At 45.6% G+C, this 18,646-nt stretch overlaps 1 protein-coding gene across 15 annotated transcripts in view; it reads left to right on the plus strand.

The window, feature by feature from the left end:
- Window positions 1-18,646, plus strand: part of Eml1 (echinoderm microtubule associated protein like 1) — a 168,575-nt gene that overhangs the window by 137,321 nt on the left and 12,608 nt on the right. For 14 of the 15 annotated variants that reach the window (XM_017315168.1, NM_001286346.1, NM_001286347.1 and 11 more), the window contains 9 exons: window positions 764-913; window positions 1,855-1,924; window positions 3,499-3,609; window positions 4,653-4,748; window positions 6,056-6,190; window positions 6,794-6,893; window positions 8,138-8,292; window positions 12,994-13,119; window positions 13,326-13,457. In XM_017315168.1, coding sequence (XP_017170657.1) covers window positions 764-913; window positions 1,855-1,924; window positions 3,499-3,609; window positions 4,653-4,748; window positions 6,056-6,190; window positions 6,794-6,893; window positions 8,138-8,292; window positions 12,994-13,119; window positions 13,326-13,457 — 1,075 coding nt within the window. The remainder of the gene's footprint in view (window positions 1-763; window positions 914-1,854; window positions 1,925-3,498; window positions 3,610-4,652; window positions 4,749-6,055; window positions 6,191-6,793; window positions 6,894-8,137; window positions 8,293-12,993; window positions 13,120-13,325; window positions 13,458-18,646) is intronic. The other variant, NM_001364198.1, reaches the window with a different exon arrangement.

The raw sequence follows: 18,646 nt of genomic DNA on the forward strand, positions 1-18,646 counted from the left end.
AAAACCATTGATAATTATCCCCAAAATTCTGGGGCACCATTAGTTAATTCATTAACTTAATTAACAGTTACAGGTTAATTAATTTTGAAACCTTTGTTACATTTGAGTGACATTTGTATTCTTTATAAGTACTTGTATCATTTCAAAGTGATGTTTAATAAAAAGATTTAGCTCCTAGATTGCAGACAGTAAAAGCTGTTTGGCTCAATAGCTTCTAAAAATCAAAAAAGTCTTCATTTTAAAAAAAATGTTCATACCAGACCTGGTGTGTAGCCAGACATGTCTGTGACTCCAGAGCAAGGGAGGTTGAGGCAGGAAGATCTGAGCTAAAGCCAGCCTGAGCTACCCCGTGATCACCTGCCTCAAGCACAGCCTGAGAGCATTTGCCTAACACGGGAAAAGCCCTGGGTTCAATTCCCAGCACTGCAAAATGTTGTGTTCATATTATTACAGAGCACTTAAAATTTGTCTTTAGGTATGTAGGTACTGAGGTCCACTGGGCACTGAGTGTCAGAATCTATTTAATTTTGCTGTTGTTTGAGACATGGCCTCTCTCACCATGCAGCCCCAGCTGGCCTGGAGCTCACAGAGATCTGTTTAGGCTCACAAGCACGCGCCACTGCACCCAGCACGTTCTCAGTTCAGCGTTGTCTAAATTGGTTAAACTGATAGCACCATTTCACAGCATCTTTGGGCCTGTTGAATGAAGCGGTAGTTCTCCAGCTCTTAAAAGCAAAGGATTTTCATCTTGACATACACTAAGCTACGGGTACCGGGGGCGAGACTGTCGCAATAACTTGTACTTGCTCCCGACCGGGGAGACCGTGTACTTCATTGCGTCTGTCGTGGTGCTTTACAATGTGGAGGAGCAGCTGCAGAGGCATTACGCGGGCCACAACGATGACGTCAAGTGGTGAGTCCCCACAGACAGGTCGGCAGGACATAGGTGAACTAGCCTTAGCCAAAAGAATTCAGCATCAGGGCACAAGCCAGGGGTGGGGTGGTGCAGGGCTCTGAAGGTGCAAAGCTCTTCTTTCTATTCGCCGTGTTGTCTTTGGGCTCCCTAATTCTGCTCTCTGTGCTTCTATGTGACCAGATTATCTGAGGGAAAAAGCTTCAGGAAGCTTTCTTAACATCCTGAATGTTAAAGACTTCAAATTGGGTCTCTAAGTTTAGAAAAACGTGCTTTGTGTGCAATGGCAGTGGTGGGCGGGGCCTGGGTGGTGGGCGGGGCCGGGCCGGGGCGCAGTAATTTAAAAAAAGAAAAAGAAAAATTTATAAAGTTTAAGAAAAAAAGTTTAGGCCGGGCGTGGTGGCACACACCTTTAATCCCAGCACTCGGGAGGCAGAGGCAAGCAGATTTCTGAGTTCGAGGCCAGACTGGTCTACAGAGTGAGTTCCAGGACAGCCAGGGCTATACAGAGAAACCCTGCCTCGAAAAATGAAAACGTGCTTTGCTGTGTACATAGGTCTGAGTCTGGCATGCCTATGGATCATAGTATAGCTTAGGGAAGACCTTGCAGTGGGTAGATGGGTTTGTGGTCCTACTGACATGAGACGTCTTTCCTAATTAACACACCCAAAAATGACTTGTAGAAAAGGGTGGCGACTAAGTCAGTGGTTCTGAGAAGGAAATGCTATTTTCCCAACAAAGGATGCCTTTCCTTAAGGTTGGAAGTTCCCGAAAGGAAATCGGGCATTCTGATGAATGAAATAGCATTTGCTGGCTAAGGTAGTTGGGGTGAGTCTGTTAGAAGCTAGGCAGTGTGGATTTCTTATGTTTAAACTTTTGGAAGATTGTAGAAGTAAAGTGCACCTTTGTGTGGGGTTGTCTGATAATTATCCTTATTTTAGCCTAGCGGTCCATCCTGACAGGATCACCATAGCAACGGGACAAGTGGCGGGCACATCTAAGGATGGAAAGGTGAGGTTTCCTCCTTGTCTTTCTGACTTTGATAAAGACCTGGCGACAACCTCCTGGCGACATTGCTGATGATGAGTCTGCCTGGTCGTTGTAGTCACAGCATTTGAGAACCATTGGGTCCTCACCAGGGGCTCTCACTGCAAACTGAATGTTCCATCGTGACCTAAGCCCCACCCTGAGCTTCCTCATAACTTCAGCCAGTTTTAAAATAGCATTGCTGCTGGTTGGGATGGCACACATCTTTAACGCCAGAGTTCAGGAGGCAGAGACAGGCAGGTCTGTGGGCTCTGTAACAGGACACTGTCTTTAAAAATAACATACAGCAGCCACAACACATTAAAATCGCATTGTCTTATCAAAGAATCGATCAGTTCCTGAAATCCTTATCTCCATACATGATCAACACGAAAATATACCAATCTAAGCAGCAGAGTTAAAATCACCAAGTAACCATATGTTATGGGATGTCCTTGACTGTGGGTGCCTGCCAGTCATTTCTTCAGTGGGTGGACTTTATGCCTTGTGCTGATCACAGAGGCTCCTGGGAGCTTCAGGCAGACAGACTGCAGACGCTTTAACAAGGCTTCAGTCTGGCTTGGAAGGAAGGAGGTGAGGAACCTGACAAATAGGAGACGTCCAAGCTGGCATCCACGAGTGACTGTCATGTTTTATCAAAACTCTCACAGCCTCTTAAGTCCCTGTTTGTACAGCTTTGTCCCGGTGTGAAGCTAATCAGGACAGGAACCTCCATTTTTTTTTATCAATGTGTATCTGCCTAGAAACTGCTCTCTTATCTGAACAGATGTTTTCATGATACCAAATTTTAGCTGTTGGTTTCATGCTGTTCTCTATGAGTGTTCCACACTTGCAAAGATCGATAACAGAAGCCAGGCTGCTGTTATGTAAACTCACATAAGGAGCAGTTGTTCATGTTTTAAAAAGAAGGAAACCCTGGAAGAACTCTTTGAAATTAGAAACTGTTTCTTCCGCCCTCTAGTGGCACGAAAGTGTATTTCCATTTTTGGCATCCTGATTGAATCCTTACTATAGAACTAGAGAGAGATTTACAGCTGTCTGAGTAGACTTTTTGACCTGTGAAGAAACCTAGAGAGACCACATGCTGGTGTCTGGTGCCTGGCAACTGGCTATTTGGGGACAAGGCTAAACAAGAGCAAGGTTTGCCTATCACTTGCCTGCCAGCCGGCACAAATCCAAACCCTTTCGCGATGATGGATCTGTTGACTGCACTGTGGTGCTATTTGGTGAAATGTCGTTTCTAAAATTTAGAGAAATGCAAATATACAAAAGGCGTGTCTGTTCCTCTGGTATGGGTGTTGGAGAGTGGATAGTCAAAGTTTAAAACTTGAGAGCCTTCTCCCGACATCTCCATGGTTCACGGGCCTAGAGTTTCCTTAGGTCACTGCGAATGTTTTCATTGAGTTGAGTCCTCAGATACAGAAAAAAGACTTTGTTTGGCAAAACCGAAGTCACTGTCAAAATAATTTTATGGTTCCAAGGTAAAGAGAAGTAATTACCCAACAGTCACAAATGATGGCTGTGTTCTTTTCAAACAGCAACTGCCACCACATGTGCGCATCTGGGACTCTGTGACACTGAACACTCTGCATGTCATTGGAATAGGCTTTTTTGACCGGGCTGTCACCTGCATCGCATTCTCAAAGTCTGTAAGTATGAGAATGTACAGGGACACATTTCCGACCAAACATTTCTAGCCACCAGGCTTCCAGCCTTTCTCAAGGCATGCTAGCCCAACACACCCATCCTCGAGCCACTCGCTCGTCCGTGTACGCATCCTCACATCAGATGTCCCTGTTTGTGTGATATTCTTGTGCTTTGCTCTGCATATAATCCTAAAACAGCCGTGGGCCTGGCCAGGAAAGCCGGCCTCAAGAACAATGGAGTATGCATTCCTCATCTCTGGTATAATGGACCCTTGGTGTGTGTTGGGGGTGGGATGTGCAGGCAGGTGGGGGGTGAGCGTGCATGTGCGTTCATGCAGAGGCTGCAGTCAACCTCTCCTGTTGTTCTTTACCTTGACTTTGAGACAGCGTCTCTCACTGAGACCTGGGCTCTCTGTTTAAGCCAGGGCAGTTGGCTAGAAAGCTCTAAGCATCTGCCTGCCTCTGCATCCCAGTGTTGCCATTAGAGTGCACACCACCACAGCCCAGCTGCGGGTCCTGGGGATCGAACTTGGGTCCTCAGGCTTGTGCGGCAAGCTCTTTACCAGCTAGGCTCTTTACCTAGCTCTGTAATGAGCTCTTAATTAAAAGTAAAATAATCAGGGATAGAGAGATGGTTAAGAATACTGGCCTTCCAAAGGACTCGGGATCGATTCCCAGCACATACATGGCAGCTCACAGCTGTCTGTAACTCTAGTTTCAGGGGATCTGACACTCTAATACAGAAATATATGCAGGCAAACACCAATGCACATTTTTTTTTAAAAAAAGTAATCCCCAGGCGGTGGTGGCGCACACCTTTAGTTCCAGCACTGGGGAGGCAGAGGCAGGCAGATCTCTATGAGTTCGAGGCCAGCTTGGTCTACAGAGCTAGTTCTAGGACAGCCAGGGCTACTTTCACAAAGAAACCCTGTTTCAAAAAAACAAAACCAAACCAAACCAAAAGTAAAATCAACGCTCATTTTTAATCGTGTTGGTCCCACTTGGGTCTCAGTGCAGTCTTCCTGCGAATCACTTTTTCTTGGCAGAACGGAGGAGGCCATCTCTGTGCTGTGGATGATTCCAACGATCACGTGCTGTCCGTGTGGGATTGGCAGAAAGAAGAGAGACTGGCCGACGTGAAGGTTCGCATGAGCCACTTACTGTGATGTCCCACAGGGCACTGCCTGCACAGCCAGCAGGCTCCAGGGCCACCCACAGTCCCCACCCCCATGAGACCCTGCCTAAGACCTGCCAGGGTCTGTGGAACTCTTCGTTTTCCTTATTTCATAGTGCAAGCCTAATTTTAATTATTTTAATCATTTGATTTAATTAATTTTAGACAACCAGTCACTTCTTTGCTGGCTTTTATTCATATAACAAACCCAGGAAACCACTATGTGCTGGGCTGCCACCCGTGAGGAGGGCTGGAGGTGGTCAATGCTTGAGGCATGCTCAAGACCAGCCACTCTGTGGGACTGCAGGAGACATGGATACCAGCACCCCTGAGGTCGGGACTCTGCCTCAAGTCAACTTCACCCAAAACATTGAATTGACACACCTATAGTTCTCTCAATGCTCCCTTCTGTCAAGAGCACCCCTGGATTCCTATTTTCATAGATCCCACTTCTCGTTTCTCCTCTTGGCATCTGTCGGCCTCGGTTAACCTGACTTATGCAACCCCAGGGAAACTATCAGCCAGCCTTCTTTGCTCAAACAGCCTTACGGGAGGTTGCTCTCAGAAAGCCTTAGCTACCCAGCTTTCTGTCTAGTGTCTGGGATGCAGACAGGTGTTCTAATCGGATGTGTCTCCTGGCCTGACATTCTGTCTTCTAACATTGCCAACAGAGATGTATGTTGTTCACCCCTTGTGCCAGGTTAGAAGCAGCCAGGGGCAGAGGACCAGCCGGGATTAAGAACATAGAATTGAATCATTACATAGAAGCAACAGTCAGGGATTAGATGCGACAGACCAGGACACCAATCCTGGAAGTCAGAATATGGATTGAGCTCTGCTAGAGCAGCTGCCAGAGAGCCACCTCATGGGACCCCAAACTGACTTAGGTCGTTGATGCAGAAGCAGAAGCAAGAGAAGTGGGGGACCTGGCAGCCACAGTAAGGCAGGCTCACAGGGCTGCGGTACATGCAGAGTCCTGGGTCCTTCATAGGGACCCCAGTCACTAGAAAGGGGGAGGGGGTGTGACACCTGGATGTCACCACCCAAGGAGTGACCCCAGTGCTCAGCTAGTTGCAAAGCTGCCTTCTTGGTCCTTGTTGACATCTGGCTTCCAGCCACACAGCAGAAAACAAAGAAGAAAACTGGCAGCAGCCAGAATAACCGGGAAGGTGAAGTCGGTGGGGCTTGAGAGACTCAGTGCCCCACTCGAACAGTTTTGTTAAGCATCCTAAGAGGCCTGCGGCATTTGATGCTCTGCTTTGCTTTGTCTTAAAGTGTTCGAACGAAGCGGTATTTGCGGCGGACTTCCACCCCACAGACACCAATATCATAGTCACCTGCGGGAAGTCACATCTCTACTTTTGGACCCTAGAAGGAAATTCCCTTAACAAGAAGCAAGGGTTGTTTGAGGTAAACTGTGCCTGCCATTTCAGTTTTCCTGCATGGCACCTGGGAGGGGCTGGGTTATAAGGGAGCGCTGAGATACTTCAGTCTTAGTGATTGTTTTAGTGATAAATATGAAGGTGTAGATAAAAAGGTGCTCCCTTGGGGTTCCCCGTACAGTTGGGAAGTCCTCCGGTCTTGAGGATCTCCCCAGTAATAAAATGGAGATGGAGGTCCAGACCTCCTGGTGGGGCAGCTAGCTGCAAGGAGCCTGCATATGGGCACTGGTTGCTAGGGACTGGCAACCTGGCTTTGCTAAGGTAGACAGGACCCTGTCCATCATTCTATGCTTGACAGCATAGCCCCTCCCTTATGTCCCCCTTACCACCACCCTGCTTAAACTCTCTGCAGCTTTGGGCTTCATTCCCCAGCCATTGAGTTGTCCGGAATTTCTTTCTCCTAGAACAAGTACTCTGGAAGAACATGTCTCCTGACGGTACATAAAACTAAAAACTCCCAACTCCAGAGGCTGGCGTGGTCCAGCTGGAGTTGCTGGGACTCTAACTTAACACAAATAAAAGGCTGTCTTCGGTAAATAACATTCCCACACTTACTCATTACATTCCACAGAAACAAGAGAAGCCAAAGTTTGTTCTCTGCGTGACGTTTTCTGAAAATGGCGACACCATTACTGGAGATTCAAGCGGCAACATCTTGGTGTGGGGGAAAGGTAATGAGCAGTTCTCCTAAAGCCATTCAATGTCTTTGGTAATGCGGTGACTAAGACATTGGCGGTGGGGTTTATAGAAATGAGCTGTTGGAGTTACGAACAGGACAACCACTAAACTCCCGGCTACATAGGTGTGTTTGTGTGTGTGGTTTTAGTGAAACCATAAAGCAGGAGAAAACTGGGGAATGTTAAGAGTCGCTAACTTTGTGTATACCCTTGTGAAAGGTTTTTTAAGGTTAGGATACAATGATAAAGTTAATCACTTTGCTGTGAGAGCTGTTAGCAAATTACAACGCAGAAGTTATTAATGGCTATATAGCTGTGACATATTTGGGTCACTATTCTGATCCATATAGCATTTGACAAATGTTTCCAGAGTACTAGGCCCGCCAATACAGATGCGCACAGGGCAGCTCAGAGGCTGACGCATGCGCACAGGTCAGCTCAGAGGCTGACGCATGACGCATGCGCACAGATCAGACCTTTTTTTTTTTTTTTCCCTTTGGTTTTTTGAGACAGGGTTTCTCAGTATAGCCCTAGCTGTCCTGGAGCTCACTTTGTAGACCAGACAGGCCTCGAACTCAGAAATCCACCTGCCTCTGCCTTCCGAGTGCTGGGATTAAAGGCGTGTGCCACCACGCCTGGCTAAACCTGCATTTTTCTTACAGCTAGAGAGTGGAGAACCTCAGTCAGAAAGGCGGTGTTAGATAAGTCCAGTGAGAACTCATGAGTCTTCTAGGTTCAGGAAGGTACACCTTCCTGTCTTCCCGGGTCTCAGAGTTAGGTCTGAGAAAGAAGGGAAACACAGACCGCCCGCCCGATGTTACTTCTGAAGGGAAGGGGTTTTTTTGTATTCCTCCTCATCTTGGCACCTACTGTAGCAATGCTCATTTGAAAGGTCAGCAGTAGCCACATTCCACAAAGCGGGGAGCTGAAAGGAACAGCTAACTTACCCAGGGACTTGGCCCACTGGGGAGACGGCAGAGGGCACAAGCCAGAATCCGTGTTCTCCGCCACACAGCTCCCATGACACTATACTTTTCTCAGTCATAGGACGATCCAGTTCATGCATGCTAGGACTCTGAGAGCATCAAAAGATTTTAAGTCCTCCCTAGGAATGTATTAAAATCATGTCACAACTTACCGTCACACCTTTAAAACAAACTGAAGTGGGTTTCGGCAGTGGTCAGAGGCTAGCCTTTTGATTCTGCCCTAGATAATGGTGGCGTTCCTGGCTTGTTTAGGTACAAATCGGATAAGCTATGCAGTTCAAGGGGCCCACGAGGGCGGCATTTTTGCACTTTGTATGCTGAGAGACGGGACGCTGGTGTCCGGAGGAGGGAAGGACCGGCGACTCATTTCCTGGAACGGAAACTATCAAAAACTTCACAAAGCAGAGGTAAGCCACAGCGTGGACCCTGCACCTGTTAGCCTGATGCCTTTGCTGGCCGTTTGGATTCGCTCGGGGGGGGGGGGGGGGGGGAATAGATGAATTTTATGGCGGCAACAATCTTAGAAAAGTCATAGAGGCAGTTTATTTACAAGTAAAATAAGAGAATTTGAAGCTACCCAACACTTCCTGTTTGGAACATTGCTTTAATATAGGCAGTCTTGTGGCCGGTTGGGTTTATCACTAGAACCTCTAGAATCCAACATGCTTCGTGCACACAGCATCACCGTGAACAGGGTGTGTCAGGCACCTGCCTTATTCGAAGCTCTCAGCTGCGGGGCAGCATGCTCCCCAACACTTTCCTTCCTCTGTGGTTCATTTCACCACCTGAGACCTAGACAGCAGCCTGTCTTCCCAGGACGAGAAGCCTGGCACCGAGCAGCCTCCCTGAGGTCTTCCCCTCCAGCTCCCAGTGATGAGCAGGCAGGCTGGGAAACTGGCACCAGCGTGGGGATATCACTCCATCCCCAGCTATGGAGGATGGAGGATTTCCAACATGTAGGATTTCTCCAGCTTCTGAGGCTCACACTGCCTATTCCTGGCACTGCTTAGGGCAGCAGGACATTATGGTTCTCCTGGTTACGTGGCAGACAAAGGCTTTCATCTGAGTATTAGCAACCCCCTCCCTTTCCAAGATGATTTGGTATTACACTTTTTTATATATTTGTATGTGAGAGTGTCCGTGCATGTGGTATGTGTACACGTGTGTGTGTGTGTGTGTGTGTGTGTGTGTGTGTGTGTGTGTGTGTGCCTGTGCACACTCATGCACATACTTGTGGAGGCCAGTCAAGGATGTCAGGTGTCTGCTTTGTCACTCTTCTCCTTAGTTCACCTGGAGCCAGCCTAGCCCCAGCCATCCTCCTGTCTCCACCTACATCTGTGCGGGGGGCCATAAGTGTTATAGAGATCTCAGGTCCTAGTGTTTGCGCAGTGTGCCCTCTTGCCCATGGGGCATCTCCCCAACCAATCGTGAAGACCTTAATCTTGGTAACTTTTTTTTCTTATTATATAGTCCAGGATGGCTTTAAGCTCATTGTGTAGCACAGGCTAGCCTCAAACTCACAGCAATATTCTTCTTCAGTCTTCTGAGTTCTGTATGTATTTGTCAAAACATCATGGGTGTATTTTAAGGATATGCAATTTTTATTTGCCACCTATGTCTCAGTAAGCCTTAGCACATTAGAGGCAGAGGCAGAGGCAGAGGCAGAGGCAGAGGCAGAAGCAGAGGCAGAGGCAGAGGCAGAGGCAGAGGCAAAGGCAGAGGCAGAGGCAGGAGGATCTCTGTGAGTTCAAGGTCAGTCTGATTTACATAGAGAGTTCTAAGACAGCCAGGGCTGTGTAGAGAGATCCCATCTCAAAATAAATAAATAAATAAATAAAACAAAAGAAAAAGAAAAAGAAGGAGGTGAAGGAGAAATGAATAGAGGCTAAACAGAAGGCTCAGAGGTTAAGATTAGTTTTTGCTCTTGCCAAAGACCCAGGTTAAGTTCCCAGCACCTACATGGCCCTCACAAACATCTGTTGCTCCAGTTAGAGAGAATCCTACACCCTCTATGGACTTCCGCAGGCACTGTATACGTGAGCACATACATACATGCAGACAAACATTCAGATATATATGAATATATACACTTTTATAAGTAACAAGGTGATGCGTTTTGTCAACTGGGAAATTACTTCTTACATTATGATACATGGGGCAGGCCTGCCTGGCTCGTCATTGGCAAGGGAACTTGGAAGACCTGGGAAAGTCATTTCATTTAATCCCTGTCCCTTGATTGAGCAGTGCCCTGAGACCGGTGGGGGTGGGGCACCCACATTTCTCTGAGGAGCTCTTCATCTGTCTGTCTTACTGCACTGTTGGGTGTGGTTCCTTCCTCAGCATCACTCTAAGTGTTCATCAGTAAACTTGATGATGAAACCGTGCTTGAAAATAACCAGGCAGTTTCCTGGACCCATGTCTTCCAGACATAAGACTTTTATGTATGCCTGAAAAACCTCTGGCAGATTTGGACCCTGTTTCAGTTTGTTTAGTTGGTGTTTTGTTTGTTTTAAGACAGAGTTTCTTTGTAGCCCTGGCTGCCCTGGAATTCTCTCTGTAGACCAGGCTGGCTTCAAACTCAGAAATCTTCCTACTTCTCCCTCAGAGTGCTGGGATTAAAGGCATTCACCACCACTGCTCAGCTAGAACCCCATTTGTGAAGACCAGCTCTCTACCGACATCACTACGTGTCTGCGTTAGACACTGCTTTTCCAAGTCTTTGCTTCCAGTTCTTCATGATGGGCACATTCTTAGGTCCTTTCCCTTGGAATTGTTTTTTTCTGTATGTGCTTTCTTTTCCCTTTGTACCCCAATGTGTACCCCAATGTCAATGAGCAGCCCCTCTCTCCTGGCATTTGAAGTCCTTGATCACATGCATGCCATCCCATGCCCCTGGGCATCTCGGAGGATGGTGAAGCTGAGGGACCAGGGTGAGACATCACACATGCGGAGTTCAACTCTGTAACAACAGCACTGAACAACTGTGACTTCTTACAATACAGTTTGCTTAGCGATTGGGGGAATGTGCCGTATGTTGCTAGTCACGAGCATTCTGACATCATTGTGAAGAAAGTACCAGGACCTCTTCTGGTACCTTAGACGACATCATTCACCACGCAGCTCTTCCACCTCACAGAATGTCATTCCTTTTCTTCTTTGTAACCTTTCTTAAAAAAAAAAAGTTCCTTTTGAGTTTGTATGTTTATGTGTGTGTGTGTGTGTGCACATTCGACTGTGTGCATGCGTGTGGGAGCGTTTGGTGCCATCCCTCAGGAGCGGTCCACTTCATTCATGACAAGATGAGGGACCGCATCTCACCAAGGCATGGAGCTTGCTTATTCATCCAGGCTCTGACTGCAAGCCCCGCCCCTGGGAACGGCCCACTTCCTTCTGAAAACCCAGGGCTGGGAGTACAAGCCCTTACTACTGCATCCGGATTTTTTTGTTTTGTTTGTTTTGTTGTTTTGTTTTGTGTTTTTGTTTGTTTGGTTTTTTTTTTTTTTTTTAACTTTTTGAGTCAGGTTCTCTCTGTGTGTATGTGTAGCCCTGGCTATTCTGGAACTCACTCTGTAGACAAGGCTGGCAGATCTGCCTCTGCCTCCTGAGTGCTGGGATTAAAGGCGTGCTCTGCCACCACCCAGCCACATCTGCCTCTTTTCTTGGGGTTCCAGAGATCAAGCACTGATCCTTAGCATGTACACAGGAAACACTTAGCAGTTTGAGTTCCCCCAAGCTTCATCCTTGCTTTTTGTGATGTAGAATCTGTATCTGCAGCCCAGACCAGCCTCAGACTCCCATTCCTTCCAGCTCAGCTTCCTAAGCACTAGGAGTTCAGGCACTCGCCGGCTCACCAGCTCAGTCTCTGCCAAGACACGCACCACAGGTAGAGACCACATGGCAAGGCAGGGATCTCTCACCTGGGCAGCCCCGTGGCTCTCATTCTTCCTGCGGTGAATGAGCATGCTTTACTTTAGCAGCCAGAACTGCTCTTGACAGAAGTGTTCTGAAAGTCTTCCCCACAACACCCACAGACACACAGACACACAGACACACACAGACACACACACACACACACACACAGACACACACACACACAGACACACAGACACACAGACACACAGACACACACACACACACAGACACACAGACACACACAGACACACACACACACACACACACACACACACACACACACTTGGCAACATGTGCACAGCCCTGCTCGAGGACCACTTTGAAGTTCAAGGAAGTTTTGGCATTTCTGACACTTCTCAGGTCTTATTAACTACGGAGACAGACAGGATGCCTAACAAGTAAAGGACAGGGTGACTATCACACTCCTCCCCAAACTTTTTTTTTTTCTTGTCAAAAAATACTTTTAAGAAAATTTTGGTGGTGGTTGGGTTTTTTTTGGTTGGTTGGTTGGTTGGTTGGTTTTGGGTTTTGGTTGTTGTTTTTGAGACAGGGTCTCTCTATTTCTGGCTGACCTAGAACTCACTATACAGACCAACCTGGCCTCAAACTCACGGAAATCTGCCTGCCTCTGCCTCCCCAGCACTGAGATTAAAGGCCCTGCTAAAACTTTATTCCGCCTATTCATTTAAGATACTTAAAATGTTTATAGTTTAAAAAGTAAAGGTGAATCCTTGCCTGGATTGGAGAGGTCCTAGGTTCTACCCCTAGCACTACTATCAGGCAAGCACACATGTGTGTGCATACACAATACACACATGCACATGCTCTTGAGTGTGCACACATTGAGTACTTTGGGGTTTTGATCACTGCTCAGCAGTTGGTTCTGGTATCTGTATAACTGAGCCCCTTTTCTGGGTTTATATAATGGTCTCTATAAAGGCTATCACAAGAGCTATCACGTGATTCCAATATTTTTGATGCCCAAGCTAAATGCAGACCTGTAATCCTAGCACTTGGGAGACTAAATCAGAAGAGATTGAGGCCGGCCTCGCTTGCACAGTAAGTTCAAGGCTAGCCTGGACTACATAATGACACCTTCTCTTAAAACAAACAAAACAACAACAAACCCAAAAAAGCCAAAAACCAATTGAATGAAATCTTAAGTCTTTGTTTGCATGTGACTTTTCCCCACACAGATTCCTGAGCAGTTTGGCCCAATACGGACAGTAGCCGAAGGGAAGGGCAACGTCATCTTGATAGGCACTACTAGAAACTTTGTCCTGCAAGGCACCTTGTCAGGGGACTTCACACCCATCACTCAGGTATCGTCAACTTGGCAAATGCCAAGCTCTTGCATTTCCCCGTTAATATGGACGCGTGTGAGTTTCCCAGTGTGGTGACCTCCTGCTTCAGTTCGGTGTTCTGTGGCATGATTAAGCTTGAGAGGAAAGAGCTCATGAGACGGTCCTTCGGGGGTGCCGTTGTGATGGTGGGATCTCAGAGTCCCTTTGTCTTGGTTCTTTTATAGGGCCACACCGATGAGCTCTGGGGGCTAGCCATCCATGCCTCCAAGCCTCAGTTCCTGACTTGTGGACATGACAAACATGCCACTCTCTGGGACGCTGTCGGTCACCGGCCAGTCTGGGACAAAATCATAGAGGTAAGTAAGTGTGCGTGCTGCATTTCCAGTCTTCTTACAAAAACTCTTCTGGGATATATCTTTGTATGAATTAACAGTGAAAAGGATAGGCTCAGAGCCAGTCCCACAACACCCAGAGGAAGCTCCACTCCCAAGCGCTTTAACACACCCAGGATCATAGGATCAGAGGTGAGGAGGACACAACATCTGCCCCAACACCAGAAGTAACAGGGACCAGTGGGACCCAGGCACCCAGGAACTCCGCCTGACCAGTGGCACAGGTTCCTTCCTGTCTGGGCCAGTGCTCTGAGCAGATCTTGGGTGCAACTCTGAACCCAGAAGAAGCTCCACTCCCAGGTATTCTAACATGCCTAGGACCACAGGATCCCAGGAGCTTGGTCACACCAGGATCTCAGGGTCCCAGAGACAGCTTGACTCCCAGGAGCTCTGACACACCCAGGATCTCAGGATCTCAGGATCCCAGGATCCCAGAATCACAGTGACAGATGAACTCTGAGGAGTTCTTACACAACCAGGATCACAGGAAGGGCAGGCTCCAGTAAGATATAGCAAGGGCAGGTAGTGCTAATAATCATGTGGCAGGAGGCAAGCATAAGAACATCAGCAACAGAAACCAAGGTTACTTGGCATCATCAGAACCCAATTCTCCCACCATAGCAAGACACCATCACACAGAAAGCAAGATTCAGACCTAAAATCACTTCTCATGATGGTGATAGAGGACTTTAAGAAGGCCATAAATAACTCCCTGAAAGAAATACAGGAGAATACAGGTAAACAGCTAGAAGCCCTTAAAGAGGAAACACAAAAATCCCTTAAAGAATTACGGGAAAACACAACCAAACAGGCAAAGGAAATGAACAAAACCATCCAAGTTCTAAAAATGGAAATAGAAACAATAAAGAAATCAGAAAGGGAGACAACCCTAGAGTTAAAAAACCTAGGAAAGATATCAGGAGTCATAGATGCAAGCATCACCAACAGAATACAAGAGATAGAAGAGAGAATCTCAGGTACAGAAGATACCATAGAAAACATTGACACAACAGTCAAAGAAAATGCAAAATGCAAAAAGCTCCTGACACAAAACATCCAGGAAATCCAGGACACAATGAGAAGACCAAACCTAAGGCTAGTAGGTATAGAAGTGAGTGAAGATTCCCAACTTAAAGAGGGCTGGTAAATATCTTCAACAAAATTATAGAAGAAAACTTCCCTACCCTAAAGAAAGAGATGCCCATGAACATACAAGAAATCTACAGAACTCCAAATAGACTGGACCAGAAAAGAAATGCCTCCTGTCACATAATAATCAAAACACCAAATGCACTAAACAAAGAAAGAATATTACAAGCAGTAAGGGATAAAGGTCAACATATAAAGGCAGACCTATCAGAATTACACCAGACTTCTCACCAGAGACTATGAAAGCTAGAAGATCCTAGGCAGATGTCATACAGACCCTAAGAGAACACAAATGCCAACCCAAGCTACTATACCCAGCAAAACTCTCAATTACCATAGACGAAGAAACCAAGATATTCCATGACAAAACCAAATTTACACAATATCTTTCCATAAATCCAGCCCTACAATGGATAATAGATGGGAAACACCAACACAAGGAGGGAAACTGCACCCTAGAAAAAGCAAGAAACCCAGAAGAAGAAAGCCACACAAACATTATTCCAGCTCTAACAACAAAAATAACAGGAAGTAACAATCACTTTTCCTTAACATCTTTTAACATCAATAGACTCAATTCCCCCAAAAAGACATAGACTAACAGACTGGATACATAGACAGGACCCAGCATTTTGCTGCATACAGAAAACACACCTCAGTGACAAAGGCAGACACTACCTCAGAGTAAAAGGTTGGAAAATTATTTTCCAAGCAAATGGTCCCAAGAAACAAGCTGGAGTAGCCATTCTAATATGGAATAAAATCAACTTTCAACCAAAAGTTATCAAAAAAGATAAAGAAGGACACTTCATACTGGTTAAAAGAAAAATTTACCAAGATAAACTCTCAATTCTGAACATTTATGTTCAAAATGCAAGGGTACCCACATTCATAAAAGAAACTTTACTAAAGCTCAAAGCACACATCACACCCCACATGGTAATAGTGGGAGACTCCAACACCCAACTCTCATCAATGGACATATCATGGAAACACAAACTAAACAGAGACACAGTGAAACTAACAGAAGTTATGAAACAAATGAATTGAACAGATATTTATAGAACATTTCATCCTAAAGCAATATATATATATATATACCTTCTTCTCAGCACCTCATTCGAGCTTCTCCAAAATTGATTGTATAGCCGGGTGGTGGTGGCACACACCTTTAATCCCAGCACTCAGGAGGCAGAGGCAGGCGGATTTCTGAGTTCGAGGCCAGCCTGGTCTACAGAGTGAGTTCCAGGACAGCCAGGGCTACACAGAGAAACCCTGTCTCGAAAAACAAACAAACGAAAAGACCGTATAATTGGTCACAAAACAGGCCTCAAGGGATACAAGAAGAATGAAATCATCCCATGCATCCTATCAGATTACCATGGCCTAAGGCTGATCTTAAATACCAACAAAAACAACAGAAAGCCCACACACACATAGAAGCTGAACAATGCTCTACTCAATGATAACTTGGTCAAGGAAGAAATAAAAAAAACTAATGGCTTTTTATAATTTAATGAAAATGAAGACACATCCTAGCAAAACTTATGGGAAACAATGAAAGCAGTTCTAAGAGGAAAACCCCAAGCTCTGAGTGCCTCCGAAAAGAAAGTGGAAGAGCGTACACTAGCCGCTTGACAGCATACCTGAACGCTCTAGAACAAAAAGACGCAAATACCCCCAAGAGGAGTAGATGGAAGGAAATAATCCAACTCAGGACTGAAATCAACCAAATAGAAACAAAAAGAACTGTACAAAGAATCAACAAAACCAGGAGCTGGTTCTTTGAGAAAAATCAACAAAATAGATAAACCCTTAGCCAGACTAACCAGAGACAGTATCCAAATTAATAAAATCAGAAATGAAAAGGGAGACATAACAACGAAATATATCTTCAAATAATTATTCTGTTTGTTGAATATTAACAGTTGAAAATATTAAAATCATGTTCTACAAACATCATGGAAATATCACTGATAATTTTTCTCACTGTGCTTGAAATTAGAATTTTCTTAATGTTTAACTTCAAAGAGTTTTGCTATTTTGAAAATTTTAAAATATACTTATTGATGAAATAATTTCTCTTCTAGAAACACTGATAATCTTTTTTGTTTTTACTGATAATCGTTTTAAAGTAAGCTTATAGTTAGACAATGTACACAGATATGTAATGCGTTTTAAATACTCTCTCTCTATGTCAGGTGGTATCAAATAAGGGCTTTGGAATATATTTCTTTTTTTTTTTTTCTTTTTGGTTTTTTGAGACAGGGTTTCTCTGTATAGCCCTGGCTGTCCTGGAACTCACTTTGTAGACCAGGCTGGCCTCGAACTCAGAAATCCTCTTGCCTCTGCCTCCCAAGTGCTGGAATTAAAGGCGTGCGCCATCACCGCTCGGCTGGAATATATTTCTTAAAGGTTCATTTTTAATATTTTATGCTTTTACTATGTTTAACTCCCAAAGACTATTTTGAATGTTTTGAAACAATTTAGTATTCAACATTAGATATAGGATCCTCAGTTATGGATAGTAGAAAATATTCATTAATGATAATTTTAGGGTATAAAAGGATATGAATATAAAAGTTTTATAAAAACTTGTTATATAAAAGAATATAACAAATTTTTTATATATTATTTGATTCTCAAAATACTCAAAAATTTAAGAAAATTTCTAAAAATAAAACAGTGATAAGAAGTCTAAATGTAGCCGTGCGTGGTGGCACACGCCTTTGATCCCAGCACTCGGGAGGCTGAGGCAGGCAGATTTCTGAATTCGAGGCTAGCCTGTCTAACAAAGTAAGTTCCAGGATAGCCAGGACTATACAGAGAAACCCTGTCTTGAAACAAAACAAAACAAAACAAAACAAAACAAACAAAAAAAGAAGTCTAAATGCAATATTTTACCTTTTAATAATTGTGTTGCTTTTGAGAATGTTTCAAGCATTCTTACCCATATTATTCTGAACAGCAGCAGGAGTTAGCGTTTCCTGGCAGGGCTGTCAGCGCTCCTGAGAGCAGGGTCTTAATGGACCAAAGTGCTAGAAAGCCCCGTGAATATCCCGTGTCCTGTGACGGCACATCTTACATAGGTTACAGGCCACACTGAGAATATGCAGCTTCATCTCTCCCTCTCTGGAGTTCGGTGGCAAAGACATCACATTCATTTTGAACTTCACAGGGGAAACAGATTTCTTATCAGAGAGTCAAAAATCCCTTCACTGTGTGGAAATCAGGCCTGTATTCTTGAGCTGTTGGCACCCCGGCTGTGAATGCATCGTACAATACACACACACACACACACACACACACACACACACACACACACACACACACACACACACACACCCTAGACCTTCCGGTTGAAGAACTTTAGCTTTGCTCTGACTCTATTGATCAGGAGATGGGGAAGGGAGTGGCAGAGTTACTTGTAAAGGTCACGGAGTTAGTAAGCAGGAGCTAGGGGTGACCCTGTGATTAAGGGCACCAACTGCTCTTTGCAGAGGACTGTGTTCAGTTCCCAACACTTACATGACAATTTGCAACCGTCTATAACTCCAGTTCAGGATATCTGACACCTTTTTCTGATCTCTGGGGCTTACCAGGCATGCCCATTGACGTACTTACATGCGTTCAGGGGAAACGCTTGCCCACGTGTAAAGCATGTGGCTCAGCCACCCAGCTCAGGCTGACTCCCAAGCCCAGGCCAGGTTGTTGCATCGCAGCACCATGAACCTCAGGCAGCCTTGCTGGGTTGCTTGTGTCCTGACAACTCACACACCCCACCTAAGGAAACAGCCCTTTTGCCGTATCATCCCTTCATTCCCTGGAAAGCTGCTGGTATGTCCAACAGCCCAAGACTGGCTCCGGTGCTCCTGTCCTCCACTTGCAGTGAAGGCTGTCACAGCTGAGCACCGGCACTGAGGGTAGGCACTCCTACAGCAGAGGTCGTCAGGGACAGCAACACCCTTGTGGTTCCGTGGACACAGCTGCCTGCTGAGCACCCT

The sequence above is a fragment of the Mus musculus genome, chromosome 12 (genome assembly GCF_000001635.26).
Source record: "Mus musculus strain C57BL/6J chromosome 12, GRCm38.p6 C57BL/6J".
NCBI classification, from domain to species: Eukaryota; Metazoa; Chordata; class Mammalia; order Rodentia; family Muridae; genus Mus; species Mus musculus.